This window comes from Leucopleurus acutus (assembly GCF_964270905.1).
Source record: "Leucopleurus acutus genome assembly, chromosome: X".
NCBI classification, from domain to species: domain Eukaryota; kingdom Metazoa; phylum Chordata; class Mammalia; order Artiodactyla; family Delphinidae; genus Leucopleurus; species Leucopleurus acutus.
The window spans coordinates 20,070,321-20,083,171 of NC_139148.1; the positions used below are offsets into that span (position 1 = coordinate 20,070,321).

Consider the following 12,851-nt stretch of genomic DNA (forward strand, 5'->3'; position numbering starts at 1 on the left):
ACCAAAACCTGTTAAATAGCATTAAATATGCTATTTAAATATGGAGTTTTAGCATTTATAAAATTGTAAAATATATACACATATATATATATATATATATATATACACACAAATATATTTTTATTTTTCTGAGCACCAAGCATACTTTCCATTTTCTGAGCTATATTTGGTAATTCTTGTAAAAACATGCAATCTATGGACTGGCTTAGGGATTAGAGCGTTGTGGATAATGAAAAAGGTTTTTTTTTTTAATTAATTTTTATTGGAGTCTAGTTGATTTACAATGTTGTATTAGTCTCTGCTCTACAGCAGTGTGAGTCAGTCGTACATGTACATCTATACACTCTTTTTTAGATTCTATTCCCACATAGGTCATTACAGAGTATTGAACAGAGTTCCCCATGCTATACAGTAGGTTCCCATGAGAAAGGTTTTGGTTTTAGCCCTTGTCCTTGGAAAGGCTTCCAAGTGGTAGCAGGAGCCCACTTTCTGACCTCAGCAGGTATGGTATAGTGGATGTAACTGAGTTTTTTTTGGGGGGGAGGGGTTTTTTGCGGTACGCGGGCCTCTCACTGCTGTGGCCTCTCCCGTTGCGGAGCGCAGGCTCCGGACGCGCAGGCTCAGCGGCCATGGCTCACGGGCCCAGCTGCTCCGCGGCATGTGGGATCTTCCCGGACCGGGCCACGAACCCGTGTCCCCTGCCTCGGCAGGCGGACTCTCAACCACTGCGCCACCAGGGAAGCCCTGTAACTGAGTTTTTGTATGATGATGCCGATCTTGCTTTGCTTCCAGATCCTGATCCTGAATGTTGTTTTCATTATAAGTCTCCTGGGAATGAATACATTTTGGATCTGCTCATTTTCTTGTGATGTTCCCCTTTCCAGTGTCTTGAAGTTCTGCTAATTGAGGCTCTGATGGACTGTAAGCCTCACCTGAATAAATGCTTCACCTTGGGAAGAATTAGAAATAGGGAAAAAAAATAGATGCTATGATTCCTAAAGTCCTTGCTAGATAGAGTATCTGCCATTTTCCATATAAATGTTAGGAAGCCCAAAGGCTTCTAGGCAGCACATTTTAATTTCAGGGGAAAGATAAAGTTTGTCTTCTAAGAAAAACCATATATATTCCTGGATTTGCTCTAATTATTTGAGCTTTGACGAGTTTTAAAACCTTCTGGGTCTCTATTTCCTCATCTGTAAAACTGAGACTATAGTAGGCTTTGAGAGATTAAGGCATGCAGACACTCCCTACACAGCGAGCACTCAATAACTGTTAGCCATTGTAATTCTATAAAGCTAAACAGAGCTAAAGAACAGGTGATCTCTGTTTACATTAAAAACTCAGTTTACATAATCTAGGTTTACGGTCATGGGGTTATCCCTGTCTCTGGTTACACCCAGGGCAGGGAGCTGGATTTGTTGAGTGTAAACTGTGAACTGAGGTCAGAAAGGGGTTGGCAGTGTATGTGCTGAGAAAGTGACCAGGCCAAAAGGCCTGCAGAAATGGAACATTCCCCTGCAGTCCTCTGAGAGGAAAATGGGGAGCTGGTGGCCTCTTCCTCCACGATGCAATCAGCAGTGGCCTGGGAGAAGCACTTGGAAACAACCCCATTAGCAAAATATGCCTCTTGGTTTTGGTTTTTCCTGGTTTCAGAGCCTGAGTTCCTACCACTATATTGTTCTGGTTGGGTTCGTTCTGCGTTCCCCAAAGACGCTAAGCCTCTTACTTGTTTCTGACATTTGGGATCTTGGAAACAAAGCATTTTATAAAATTAAAGGATGACAGTAGATGTTCTGGGAAAGGCTGCATGCATCTTTTTCGTACATCTTTTTTCCCCCTCGATTTTAATCAGATATTAGACGACCAGGTGGTACTCCTGTTAGAGAGGCATGAGGTTCTACAAACCTGGATTCAGTAAACTACAGGCAGCAGTATACAGGTCTTCACGATTTCTCAACACTGTCTATCACATAAAACATATATTCATTTTCTAGTGCTGCTATAATAAATTACCACAAATGTAGTGGCTTAAAAGAACACAAATGTCTAATCTTATATTTCTGGAATGCAGAAGTCTGAAATCGACCTCACTAAGAAAACATTAAGGTGTTGACAAAGCTGCATTCCTTTTTGGAGACTCTAGGGAGGATTTGTTTCCTGGCCTTTTCCAGCTCCTAGAGGCCATCTGCATTCCTTGGCTTATAGCTCTTTCTTCCATCTTCAAGGCCAGCAGCGAAGAGTCTTTCAATCTCCTCTCTCTCTCTCTCTCTCTCTCTCTCTCTCTCTCTCTCTCTCTGACTTTCCTCCCTCCCTCCTTCCCTTAGAAGGACCCATGTGATTATATTGGGCCCACCCAGAGGGTCAAGGATACTATCCTCATCTCAGGCTCCATAGCTTAATCATACCCTCAAAGTCTCTTTTGCACTGGAAGGTAACATAGTCACTGGTTCCAAAGAGTAGGATTGGACATCTTTGGGGGGGCGCATTAGTCTGTCTACTGTGAGTACCTAGCAAGGCATTGTAGCTATGCCGTAGGTAAGCAGAAGTGAGCAAAAATAGCAGTCCCTGCTCTTGTGGCAGTTTACAGTCTAAAGAAGGCCACCATTCCGCAACTTGCTACAATCTTGACCCCCCAAAAGATTGTGAATTATATGTGATACCATATAAGCTGCCACAAGCCACTCAATCTCTTAAAGCTAGCGATTCTGAGTCAAATTCAACTTTCCTTGTTTTCAACTCCTATAACCAATTACTTATCAAGCCCTGCTCAATCTACCTGAGAAGTGATTCAAGTATTTCCTTCACATCTTCACTAACATTGACCTCATCAGTTGCCGCTGGGATATTGCAGTCACTTCCAAACCTGTTTTTCCTTCCATCAGTCTCACCCTATTCCAGTCCATTGTCCTCACCATGGTGCCCCACTGTCTTAAAGAAATAAAAGAAAAGGCAATCGGAAGGGTGGTGGTGAGGCAAAAAATGGCTAACCGTTCATGAGTTCTCACTATGTCCCAGGCATTTTTCTACGGATATGGTATATATGGGTTATGTCACTTAAACTTCAAAACAATTAAACGAAGTAGCCATCATCATCAGCAACAACCCAATTTATAAATGAAGAAACAGGGGCACAAGAGAATCAAGTAACTTGCTCAAGGGCACACAGATAATTAGTGGAACTACAGTTTAGACCTGACAATCTGTAGAAATCAGCAAGATGATTCTAAAATGTATGAAAAGACAAAAGGACTAGGATTGCCAAAATTACTGTGCAAAAGAAGAACAAAGTTGGAGCTTTATCACTACCTGGTGTCAAAGTTTATTATAAAGCTACCGTAATTAAGACACAGTGGTATTGGCACAGAGATAGACAAATAGATCAGTGGACCAGAATTGACAGTTCAGAAATAGGGCTTCACATATATGGTCAATTGATTTTTTGCAAAGGTGGGAAGGCAGTTCAACGGTGAAAGGACAATCTCTTCAACAAATGATACTGGGACACTTGGACATCCATATGTAAAAAATGAACCTTTGACTTATACCTGACACCTTATACAAAAATGAACTCAAAGTGGATAATAAACCTAAATATAAAGCTTACTGCTATAAAATATCTAGAAGAAAATAGGAGAATAGCCTTTTTAAAAAATAAAATATTTATTTGGTTGCCTGGGGTCTTAGGTGTGGCAGGCGAGCTCCTTAGTTGTGGCATGCGAACTCAAGTTGCAGTATGCATGTGGGATCTAGTTCCCTGACCAGGGATCAAACCTGGGCCCCCTGCATTAGGAGCACAGAGTCTTATCTACTGCACCACCAGGGAAGTCCCAGGAGAATAGCTTTGTGACCTTGGGTTAGGCAAAGATTACTTAGATCTGATACAAAAAGCATAACCTAGAAAAGAAAAAAGTGATCAATTGGACTTCGTAAAAATTAAGAAATTCTGCTCTTCAAAAGGCACTGTTAGGAGAATGAAAAGACAAGCTACAGACTGGGAGAAAATGTTTGCACAACACGTATCTCCTAAACGACTTGTATCCAGATGTATAAGGACTCTCAAACCTCAATGATAAGAAAACAACCCAATAAAGAATAGGCAAACTATTTGAAGAAACACATCAACAAACATATAAATGGAAATGAGCTCAGGAAATGGTACTCAGTATCACTAGTCATTAGGGAAATGGAAACTAAAACCACAATGAAATACACTAGACACCTATTAGAATGCTTTTAAACAAAACGAACCTGTCAATACCAAGTGCTGGCAAGGATGTGGCCGAGACTCTAAACATTGCTGTTGGGGACACAAAATGGTACAACCACTTTAAAAAACAGTTTGACTGTTTCTTATAAAGTTAAATGCACACTTACCACGTGACCCAACATTGCCATGCCTGGATATTTACGCAAGTGAAATGAAAACTTATGTTCACAGGAAATCTTATTTGCAAATGTTTACACTGACTTTGTTCATAATCACCCCAAAGTGGAAACGACCAGAATATCTTTTAACTGTTAAATGGGTAAGCAAACGCTGGTACCACCACACGATGGAATACTATGCAGCAATAAGAAGGAACAAACTAATAATAAAAGAAACAACATGGATGAGCCTTAAATGTAGGTATGTTAAGGAAGCCGGTTCCCAAAGCTATATGACTTATGACTCTATTTATGTGACATTCTGGAAAAGGTGATATATAGGCACAAAAACATTGATGGTTGCTAGGAACTCTGGGTGAGGGAGGAATTGACTCCAAATATGGACGAGGGAATTTTTTTGCATGACGGAACAGTTGCATGACGGCTGCATGGTTGACAAAAATTTTCAAAACTCCCGGAACTGTACACTGAAAATAGTAACTGTTACTCTATGTATCCTATAACTAAAACAAATTTCATGCTGGACTCAGTGAATGTGTAACAAACCAGTTGACTACTGTAAATTAGGTTAATTATCTTGTAATTAATTCAGTTCTCTGCCTCCTCTAGCATGTCTTTTCTGGCCATGGGTTTTCTCAGCATGTGCATCTCTGTCGAGCTGCCGTAGGGGACGGCAGCAGTTGGACTCCTTAGAATCAGCCAGCGTGCTCGTTGATGTGCTCAGAAGGCTCCAAAGATGGTGTGCACTGAGAACATTTTCAAAAAACCTCATGCTGTGGAAAGAGCAGGCAATTAGGGAGCTCAAGTGCAGGGGGTGCTGAGCCATGGTAAGCACTGTCTGGCCAGCTAAAGCTCACCGGAACACACGCACAGCCAGGGACAGAGCCTCGCCCAGCGCACGTGTGGCCAGACTGCCTCGGGGGTCCTCCCGGGGAAGAGTAAGGCGTGGGCCACACTCTCCACTGTTGGCATCGTGGGCTGTAGTAGCTGACAAAAACCTCACGTGAAATCGCCCCGTCCACTTGGATGGAGTACAATTTCACTCCTCCACACGCCCACCTACATTACGGAGCACACTGTCTCCATCCCCAAGAGCGAATGGCCGCATTCTTCCATGGCTCTTCAGCCACAGGTGTAGCCCATGCTGCCGGGGCCCTGCCCATCTCCCCGAGGTACTTGCCATCCTGTACACGAGGACTGAGTATTACTGCAAGCACTCCTGACGCTCTCTCTGAGGGCACCCAGGCCACAGGAGCATGGGTGGCTCTCACATGTGGCAACCCAGAGTGATGGGAAATAGTGCCCTCAGGACTGTCGTCCGTCAAATGAGAGAGAGGAGTGGATGGAGAAACAGCCCAGCTTCCTTGCCTCTAGGGTAGAACAACCTGAGCTTGCTCTGTACTGTCTCCCAAAGGGCCCCAGCAGGGACCAGTTGTCCACAGCGGCCTTCTGCTCATGACCGTGCCTTTGATCACCTTCCTCCCCATCCCTGACTGAGCTGCCCTTCCCCTGACCGGTGTCTCTCGGGACGAGCTCCCAAATAAACTCCTTGCACTCGAATCCTCTTGTCAGCGTTTGCTTCTGGGGAGCCCAACCGAAGACACAGTCAGGACCACAACTGAGCATCTCGCCCATCCCATGACAGAGTGGGCAGATGCACCTCTCTCCTGAGAGAGGGGTGCCCGGGGATGTCAGCTTAGGGGCTGCATTTGGATCAAGCTCATGGCTTACAGAGCAGGGTAGTGGAGGGGTTCCTCACCAGGGGGATGATTTTGCCCCCGCAAGGCCTCTTGGGCAATATCTAGAGCCGTTCTGGGTTACCACAACGGGGGATGAGTGCTGTTGGCGTCTAGTGGGGAAGGCCAGGGGTGCTGCTAAACACCCTACGGTGCACAGGAACACGCCCCCTCACAAATGCCACTAGCGCCGAGGCTCAGACACCCTGGCGCACTACAGCACGACGCTCAGAAGACCCGGCTCGGGACGCCTTTCTCACCGCTAAAGAGGGGATGAAATGTTTCTTCACACGAGTCTTGAAGTAAAGTAACTAGAGCATGGGGTCAATCGTTCCTTCGCTCTTGTGCCAACTTTGTGCCAAGTGATGGCCAAGTTGGTGACCAGACAAAGACGGAAAAGGCATCGTGTCTGCCCTCAGAGAATCCAGAGGCTGGGTGTGGAGAACGGTGCAAACACACGCTCGATTCCCTTCCGATGCGAAGCCTGGCTCTGATACGGCGTGTGGTACGTGTGCTTTGGCAGAACAGCAGAGACAAGGAGGCGAGCTCCTTGGAAGTCAGGAAGGGATATTTGAGGTGATGGGTGGAGACTGGCAGGTGACTAAGCAGAGAGGGCACAGAGCCCTGAAGGGGTGGGCCTGTCGGTGCCCGGTGACTATGCTCAGAGCACAGAAGGCAAAGGAAAGAGAGGAGAGGAAAGAGGTGGGGAGCAGACAGGCGCCAGGTGGTGAGGGGCCTTGTCTGCAGGGCTGAGGCAAGGTGAGCAAGCCAGGCACCCAGGGCACTGGCCCTGTTGGGACCTGCACAAGCCGAGGGTGGCTGTCTCCTTGCACCCTACGCCCTGGGCTCCTGCTTGCCTCACCCTAGCCCCAGCCCTCCTGCTCTGTCATGCTGAGAAGCTACCGGGCCTGGTCTGCAGGCTGGGAGCAGCCCCCAGAAATCCTGGGCTTTACTTTTTAGAAGGATAACCTGACTCCAACACAGGTCCACTGTGCCACTTCCCCTCCAACAGAATCTGCCTCAGATCCCCAAGAAAGCAGAGCTCTCCCCTTCTAATTAGCCTCTCCACCTAAACGGAATACTGTCCCAGACTGGTACTTTTCCAGACCCAACACACAGCAAATTCCTGAGGACAGAAGGTGAAGGGGATCATGGCTGGTGAGAAGCCTGCAAGAGGCCGGCAGGCAGCTAAGAAGTTCATCTGTTCAAGTTGGAAGGATAGGCAGTGCTTTGAGTGAGGGTCAGAGCTCCTGTTCACCTCATTCAGTTGGGCTTGATTAAAGTTGGCTATTTGGATGACTGGATAGCAAACTATGGTTTAACTATCCAGTCTTACGCTTAGCCTAAAGGTGGGCATGTGGAGGGGAAAAGAGAGAGACAGGGAAGGATGCTTAAAAGAGCTAAGAAACTAAACCGATTTCAAGCCCCCCCGAGGCATCCACAAGTATTCACATTGGCCTTTCATATCCGCGGGTTCCGCATTTGCGGTGTCAACCCACCACGGATCAAATATAATCAGATCTGCAGAGGGAGAACCAGGGATGGGGACATGGAGGGCCTACTGTAAGGACTTGAGCATCTGAGGATTTTAGCGTCCTTGGGGGGGCGGGCGGGTGTCCTGGAACCAATCACCCGCTGATACCGAGGGACGACTGTATACATTTGCCCAAAGACAACTGATATGCCAGGACAAAATTATTCTTGTCTCTTGCTGAACGAGGGACATGTTTAAGGAACTCTTAGTCAAGGAGTTTTTAATCCTATTTCAGTAGACTGTATCTACTGTAATATGTAACTATCATAATTGCTATTGGTTAGAAAAACACATTTATTTTATAGTAGTCTGTAATTCAGGAATTTCACCAGTTTATCTTGGATTCTTCTCGTTTGTGACTTCACTATGAATATTGTAGTATCATTATGTCTACACCTAAGCATCAAGAGATTCTTGAAAACAGAAAACAAAGAAAACCTGTCCAAAAAGGCTGGCAGATTGCAAGGCAACAATATTAATGGAAAACAATGGCCCATAAATTACCTAGGACTCAATCATACCACTCCAAACCACCACTAGGACTGTAGCTATGGTCTACAGTTAGAGTAACCATTTAAACTGTACTGCCGTCACCTGGAACAACAGTTCTCAACCCTATCAGATGCAAACCACCTTTTAAAACAAACAATCCTGAATGGAATTCTTAGACGATATAAGGTACCTACCACACACTTTGAAAAAGACTGTAAAGCCCTTTCTGAAATACCTAGAGAAATAAAAGGTAAGTACTTCTGTAAAAGAATGTCATGTTACGTGCACATCTCTATGAACACCATTAGGCAGGAGATCACTGGAAGAATCAATGAAGAATTCTGATGCTTGCACCAAATACAGCGAGCCTGCATGTAGGCAAGAGCTAGGTATGGGGACTCTTTTTTTTGTCTTGTTCTGTTTTGCGGTACGCGGGCCTCTCACTGCTGTGGCCTCTCCCACTGCGGAGCACAGGCTCCGGACGCGCAGGCCCAGCGGCCATGGCTCACGGGCCCAGCCGCTCCGCGGCACGTGGGATCTTCCCGGACCGGGGCACGAAACCCGCGTCCCGTGCATCGGCAGGCAGACCCCCAACCACCGTGCCACCAGGGAAGCCCTATATGGGGACTCTTTGGGTGTGTTAAATTGGCGATGGACACCAGGAGCAGTCTTGCCCCTGGGAACAAACAAGACATTCCCAAAACAGTGAATAATGCTTGGTGACGTGATCGCCAAGAAATGACCACCTTTCATGACCTTCCCGGCAACTGCAGTACCACGCAAATTGGTGCGTATTAAAGCCGCACCGAAAAATGATAGATTTTTATTTTGTTGGCTGCTTGTGCTTTTCAAGGTTATGAGAAAAGAAGGTGTGGCGAAGCCCAGCCCTTGGTGGAAGTGCAGACCCCAAAACCAGAAGTGAAGGGGGCGGGCCTGCGCCCAAGAGGCAATAGAAGGATGAGGCCTGAGCCTATGATCTGCGCAGGCGGACGCACGGATGCGCGCGCCTTCGGGGGGATGTGCGGGGGTGGGGGGCGTGGGGGGCGGAGAATCGCTTACATTCACATCCGGGTCATCTGCTGCCACGCGAGGCGAGCGAGATCCAGCGCGGTGGCCGCTTGCACGCCTTTAGGTCTTTCCCTAAATCGCAGGTATTTTGCGCGCTGCTACTTCGGGGGCGGGTGTCTTGGTGTCCTTTTGGAGGTGAGGCTGGTCGCGCCACTGTGGAGTGGCCGCGTTTGCAAGAATGCTCGTCGATACTGCAGACAGGGTTTTCACCCGGTTCATCCGCTCACTTACATTTTCTCTTCCATTAGGGCCCCCATTTTGTACCGCAATGGAGCAGGCTCTAGAACGAGCTTTGGATCGTGCGGAGTATATCATTGCAAGTGCCCGACAGAGACCTCCGGAAAGGAAATACCCATCTAATGGGGAGAAGTCTCTCTATGAAAAACTTTATGACATTTATGTTGAAGAATGTGAAAAAGAGCCTGAGGTTACGGAGGAATTAACAAGCAACGTGAACCTGTTAGAGAAGCTTCTTAGGAGAGAGTCGTTGCCGTGTTTGGTGGTCAACCTGTACCCAGGAAACGAGGGCTATTCGCTGATGCTCAAGGGGGAAAATGGATCATCTTCGGAGACCATCCGACTGCCCTATGAAGAAGGGGAATTGCTCGAATACTTGGATGCAGAAGAATTACCTCCTGTTTTAGTGGGTCTCCTGGAAAAGTCTCAGGTTAACGTTTTTCATCACGGGTGTGTGATAGCAGAAATACGGGACTACAGGCAGTCCAGCGACAGGGAAGCTCCCCATTACCAAAGCAGGCATATTCTCTTACGTCCCACGATGCAGACTTTAGCCTGTGATGTAGAGGCCATAGCCAGCGATAACCAGAATTGGACCCAGGAGGACAAACTTTTGCTTGAGAGCCAACTGATCTTAGCTACAGCTGAACCACTGTGTCTAGACCCTTCTATATCAGTAGCGTGCACTGCAAACAGACTGCTCTATAACAAACAAAAGATGAACACTCTTCCCATGAAAAGGAACTTCAAGAGGTACTCTATGGCCTCTCTGAATCGGCAGCAGGAGCTGTCTCGTCCCCCTCCTCCTGAGCTAAGAGCCCTGACTTCCTGCAAACGAATAAGAGGAAGTAAAACAGGTGGGAATTACGGCCTCAAAACGTTTAAAGCAGGAAGTTGTGTAGATGTGTGGAAACAGAGACGCTGTGACTTGGCCGTGCCTTCTCAAGTGGACGTGGAGAAATATGCTAAAAGGAAGGAGTCTGTCGGATGTGATGACTCACAACCAACAGTCTGGCCAGTGCATGAGGTACAAGGCGATCTTGCATTTGGAGGTGACGCTGGCTACCAGTCCCAGGCAACAAGGCTGACCGTCAGGCAGCTGACTGATAATGCACTTGCCTCTGGAAAAGGGTCCGGTACAGAGGCCGCGTGGGAGAGACAGCTGTCTCCCCCCCACTCCTTCGCAGATAACCATCCCTACAGTTTCCCGCCCGGGGCAGAGTCTGATGCTGGGAGAGTGGTCAGTCGGCCCGAGGAGTCGGTCCAGGAGAGCACCCAGTGTCCAGTGCAGATGTCACACAGCTCCAGTGGCTCAGCCGGTCTCAGGCAACCTTCTCCAGGGAAAGAACCGGAACAGCCTAAGACTGGGTGGGTTCAGTCTTCAGTGCCCGACAGAGGAGCCACACATCCACCTCCACCCATGCGACTTCCTTGGCACTCAGGAAGGAGCTCCTGGGGTGAGAGTCTCACTTCACAGCAGGCAGGCAGCTCTCAGGCATGTGCATCTCCTGGCCCTGCTCCTAAGCCACCAGCTCTTTCCCAGAATTCCTCTGTGGAGCAGAGCCCAGTTAGCACGCTTCCTGCCACCGCCCTGTCCACTGCGGGCTCATCACGGACGACCTCGGTCTCCCGGGTCACGGTCATCTCCGTTGGCCTGAAGGTCATCAGAGAAGTGGGCCCCAGACGTGGAGGCCAGGCCTCGGGGAGAGGCTGTGCCACCAGAGCCCCAGCTCCCGGGGGGATCCAGCCGGGCCACCTGCCCGCAGGAGCTTTTCCGCCGCCGCCTCCTCCTCCGCCGCCTCCTCCTCCGCCGCCTCCTCCTCCGGAGAAAAACGCTTCGGATCTCAGACCCTTTCCTGTGGTGCAGCTGCCCCGCGGATCGCTCCTGTGCAGCAGCCAGCAGCCGGCCCCGCAGCCGCGCCTCCCCCAGCTGCTTCCCCTGCAGTGGCCCTGCGCCCCGCCTCCTCGGCTGCCGGCGTCCCAAGGACTGGGGGCACGGGGTCCGGGGGCACGGGGTCCGGAGGCACAGGTTCCGGGGGCACAGGGTCCGGGGGTACAGGGTCCGGGGGTCCAGGTTCCGGGGGCACAGGGTCCGGGGGTACACGGTCCGGGGGCACAGGCTTCAGGTTCACAGGGCGCCGCCGTTCCCAACACGGTCGTGCGTGCCGAGGAAGCCGTGGTTGTTCACCTCGGTGCAGAGGACGGCTTCCAGCCGCCCCAGGTGCTCGTGTTGTCCCCGCCGGGCTGTGGCCTGAGCAGCCCCGGGCTGAGCCCCCCGCAGCAGACGGCCTGGGCCTGGGCGGCCCCGCGGCCGCAGTTGCAGTTCAGCGTGCACGTGCGCCGCCGCGCCGCCGCGCCTTGCCCTCGGGGCCCGCAGCCCAGCAGCCAGGCCGCGGGGACCGCGGATAGAGGCCCGCCAGCCGTTCCCAAGCCCTGAGGCCTGGCTGATTTTCTCTCCTTTAGAAAACACAAGAGCAGCGACCGAGTGCATTTCGAGTTGCACCCGCATTTGGGTTTTGTTTTAATGTGTCGCTCTTTTACGTTGTTAGACGTACAAACTTTCTGCAGAGGCACAAGCCCATGATTTTTACATAGAGACGGGGAAGTGCTTTACTAAACTGGCAGGGTTTCGCCGAAGCCATCGCTTGGGCGGTGGCTGTTGACAGTTGTTTTTATTGCGATGTTCTCAAGTGTATCCACATCCAAAGTAGGGTCAGTTTAAACTCCTGAAGCCTGTAATTTCTCTCAAGCAATAAAACTGCAACACCAGTCAAGTCAAAATTAGTATTATTCTAACGAGATGCTACTAACGCATAAGTGTAGCAGCGTCCCCCTTCTACGTGTACAGCTCGGTAGTGTTAAGTGGACTTCTGTCGTTGCTGTACAGCAGATCTCTAGGGTTGTTTCCTTCTGGCAAAAGTGAAGCTTTATCCCCGTGAGCACCAGCTCCCTGTTTCCCTCGCCCCAGCCCTGGCCCCCACCCCTCTGTTTTCTGTGTCTCTGAGTGTGACTGCTTTAGATACTTCGTAGGAGTGGGATCGTACAGGATTTGTCTTTCGTGACGGGCTCATTTCACTTAGTGTCCTGTCCTCGAGGCCCGTCCATGTTAGCGTGCCACAGGAAGGTTGTAGCTGTTTACAGGTGCTTTCAGTGTACCTACGATATACTCACGCGGCCTACGGAGGATTAGAAACGTCCTTCGGAAGAGAGTGCACTTTCCTATTTGTTGATTTAGTTTAAAAGCTTTTTGCACCAGTGTCTGAAATGCAATTTTTATACATTTGGTTTGGGAAAAAAACAAAAACAAGCTAACGCTACCAAAACTTGATGCTTGTCATCTTGATATTGAGGCCGTGGGATACCTCCCAGTGCGCAGCATGCTTTAGGGGCCCTTGCTT

The 12,851-nt window shown here is 49.1% G+C and overlaps 1 protein-coding gene across 1 annotated transcript; it reads left to right on the forward strand.

Moving 5' to 3' along the window:
* Positions 1 to 9,484: 9,484 nt before the first annotated feature.
* LOC309978088 (transcription factor SPT20 homolog) lies at positions 9,485 to 11,890 on the forward strand (the record flags this gene model as incomplete). Its single annotated transcript, XM_082864430.1, has 1 exon — positions 9,485 to 11,890. One exon carries the CDS (start codon positions 9,485 to 9,487, stop codon positions 11,888 to 11,890), a length of 2,406 nt encoding a protein of 801 aa, XP_082720556.1.
* Positions 11,891 to 12,851: the final 961 nt, after the last annotated feature.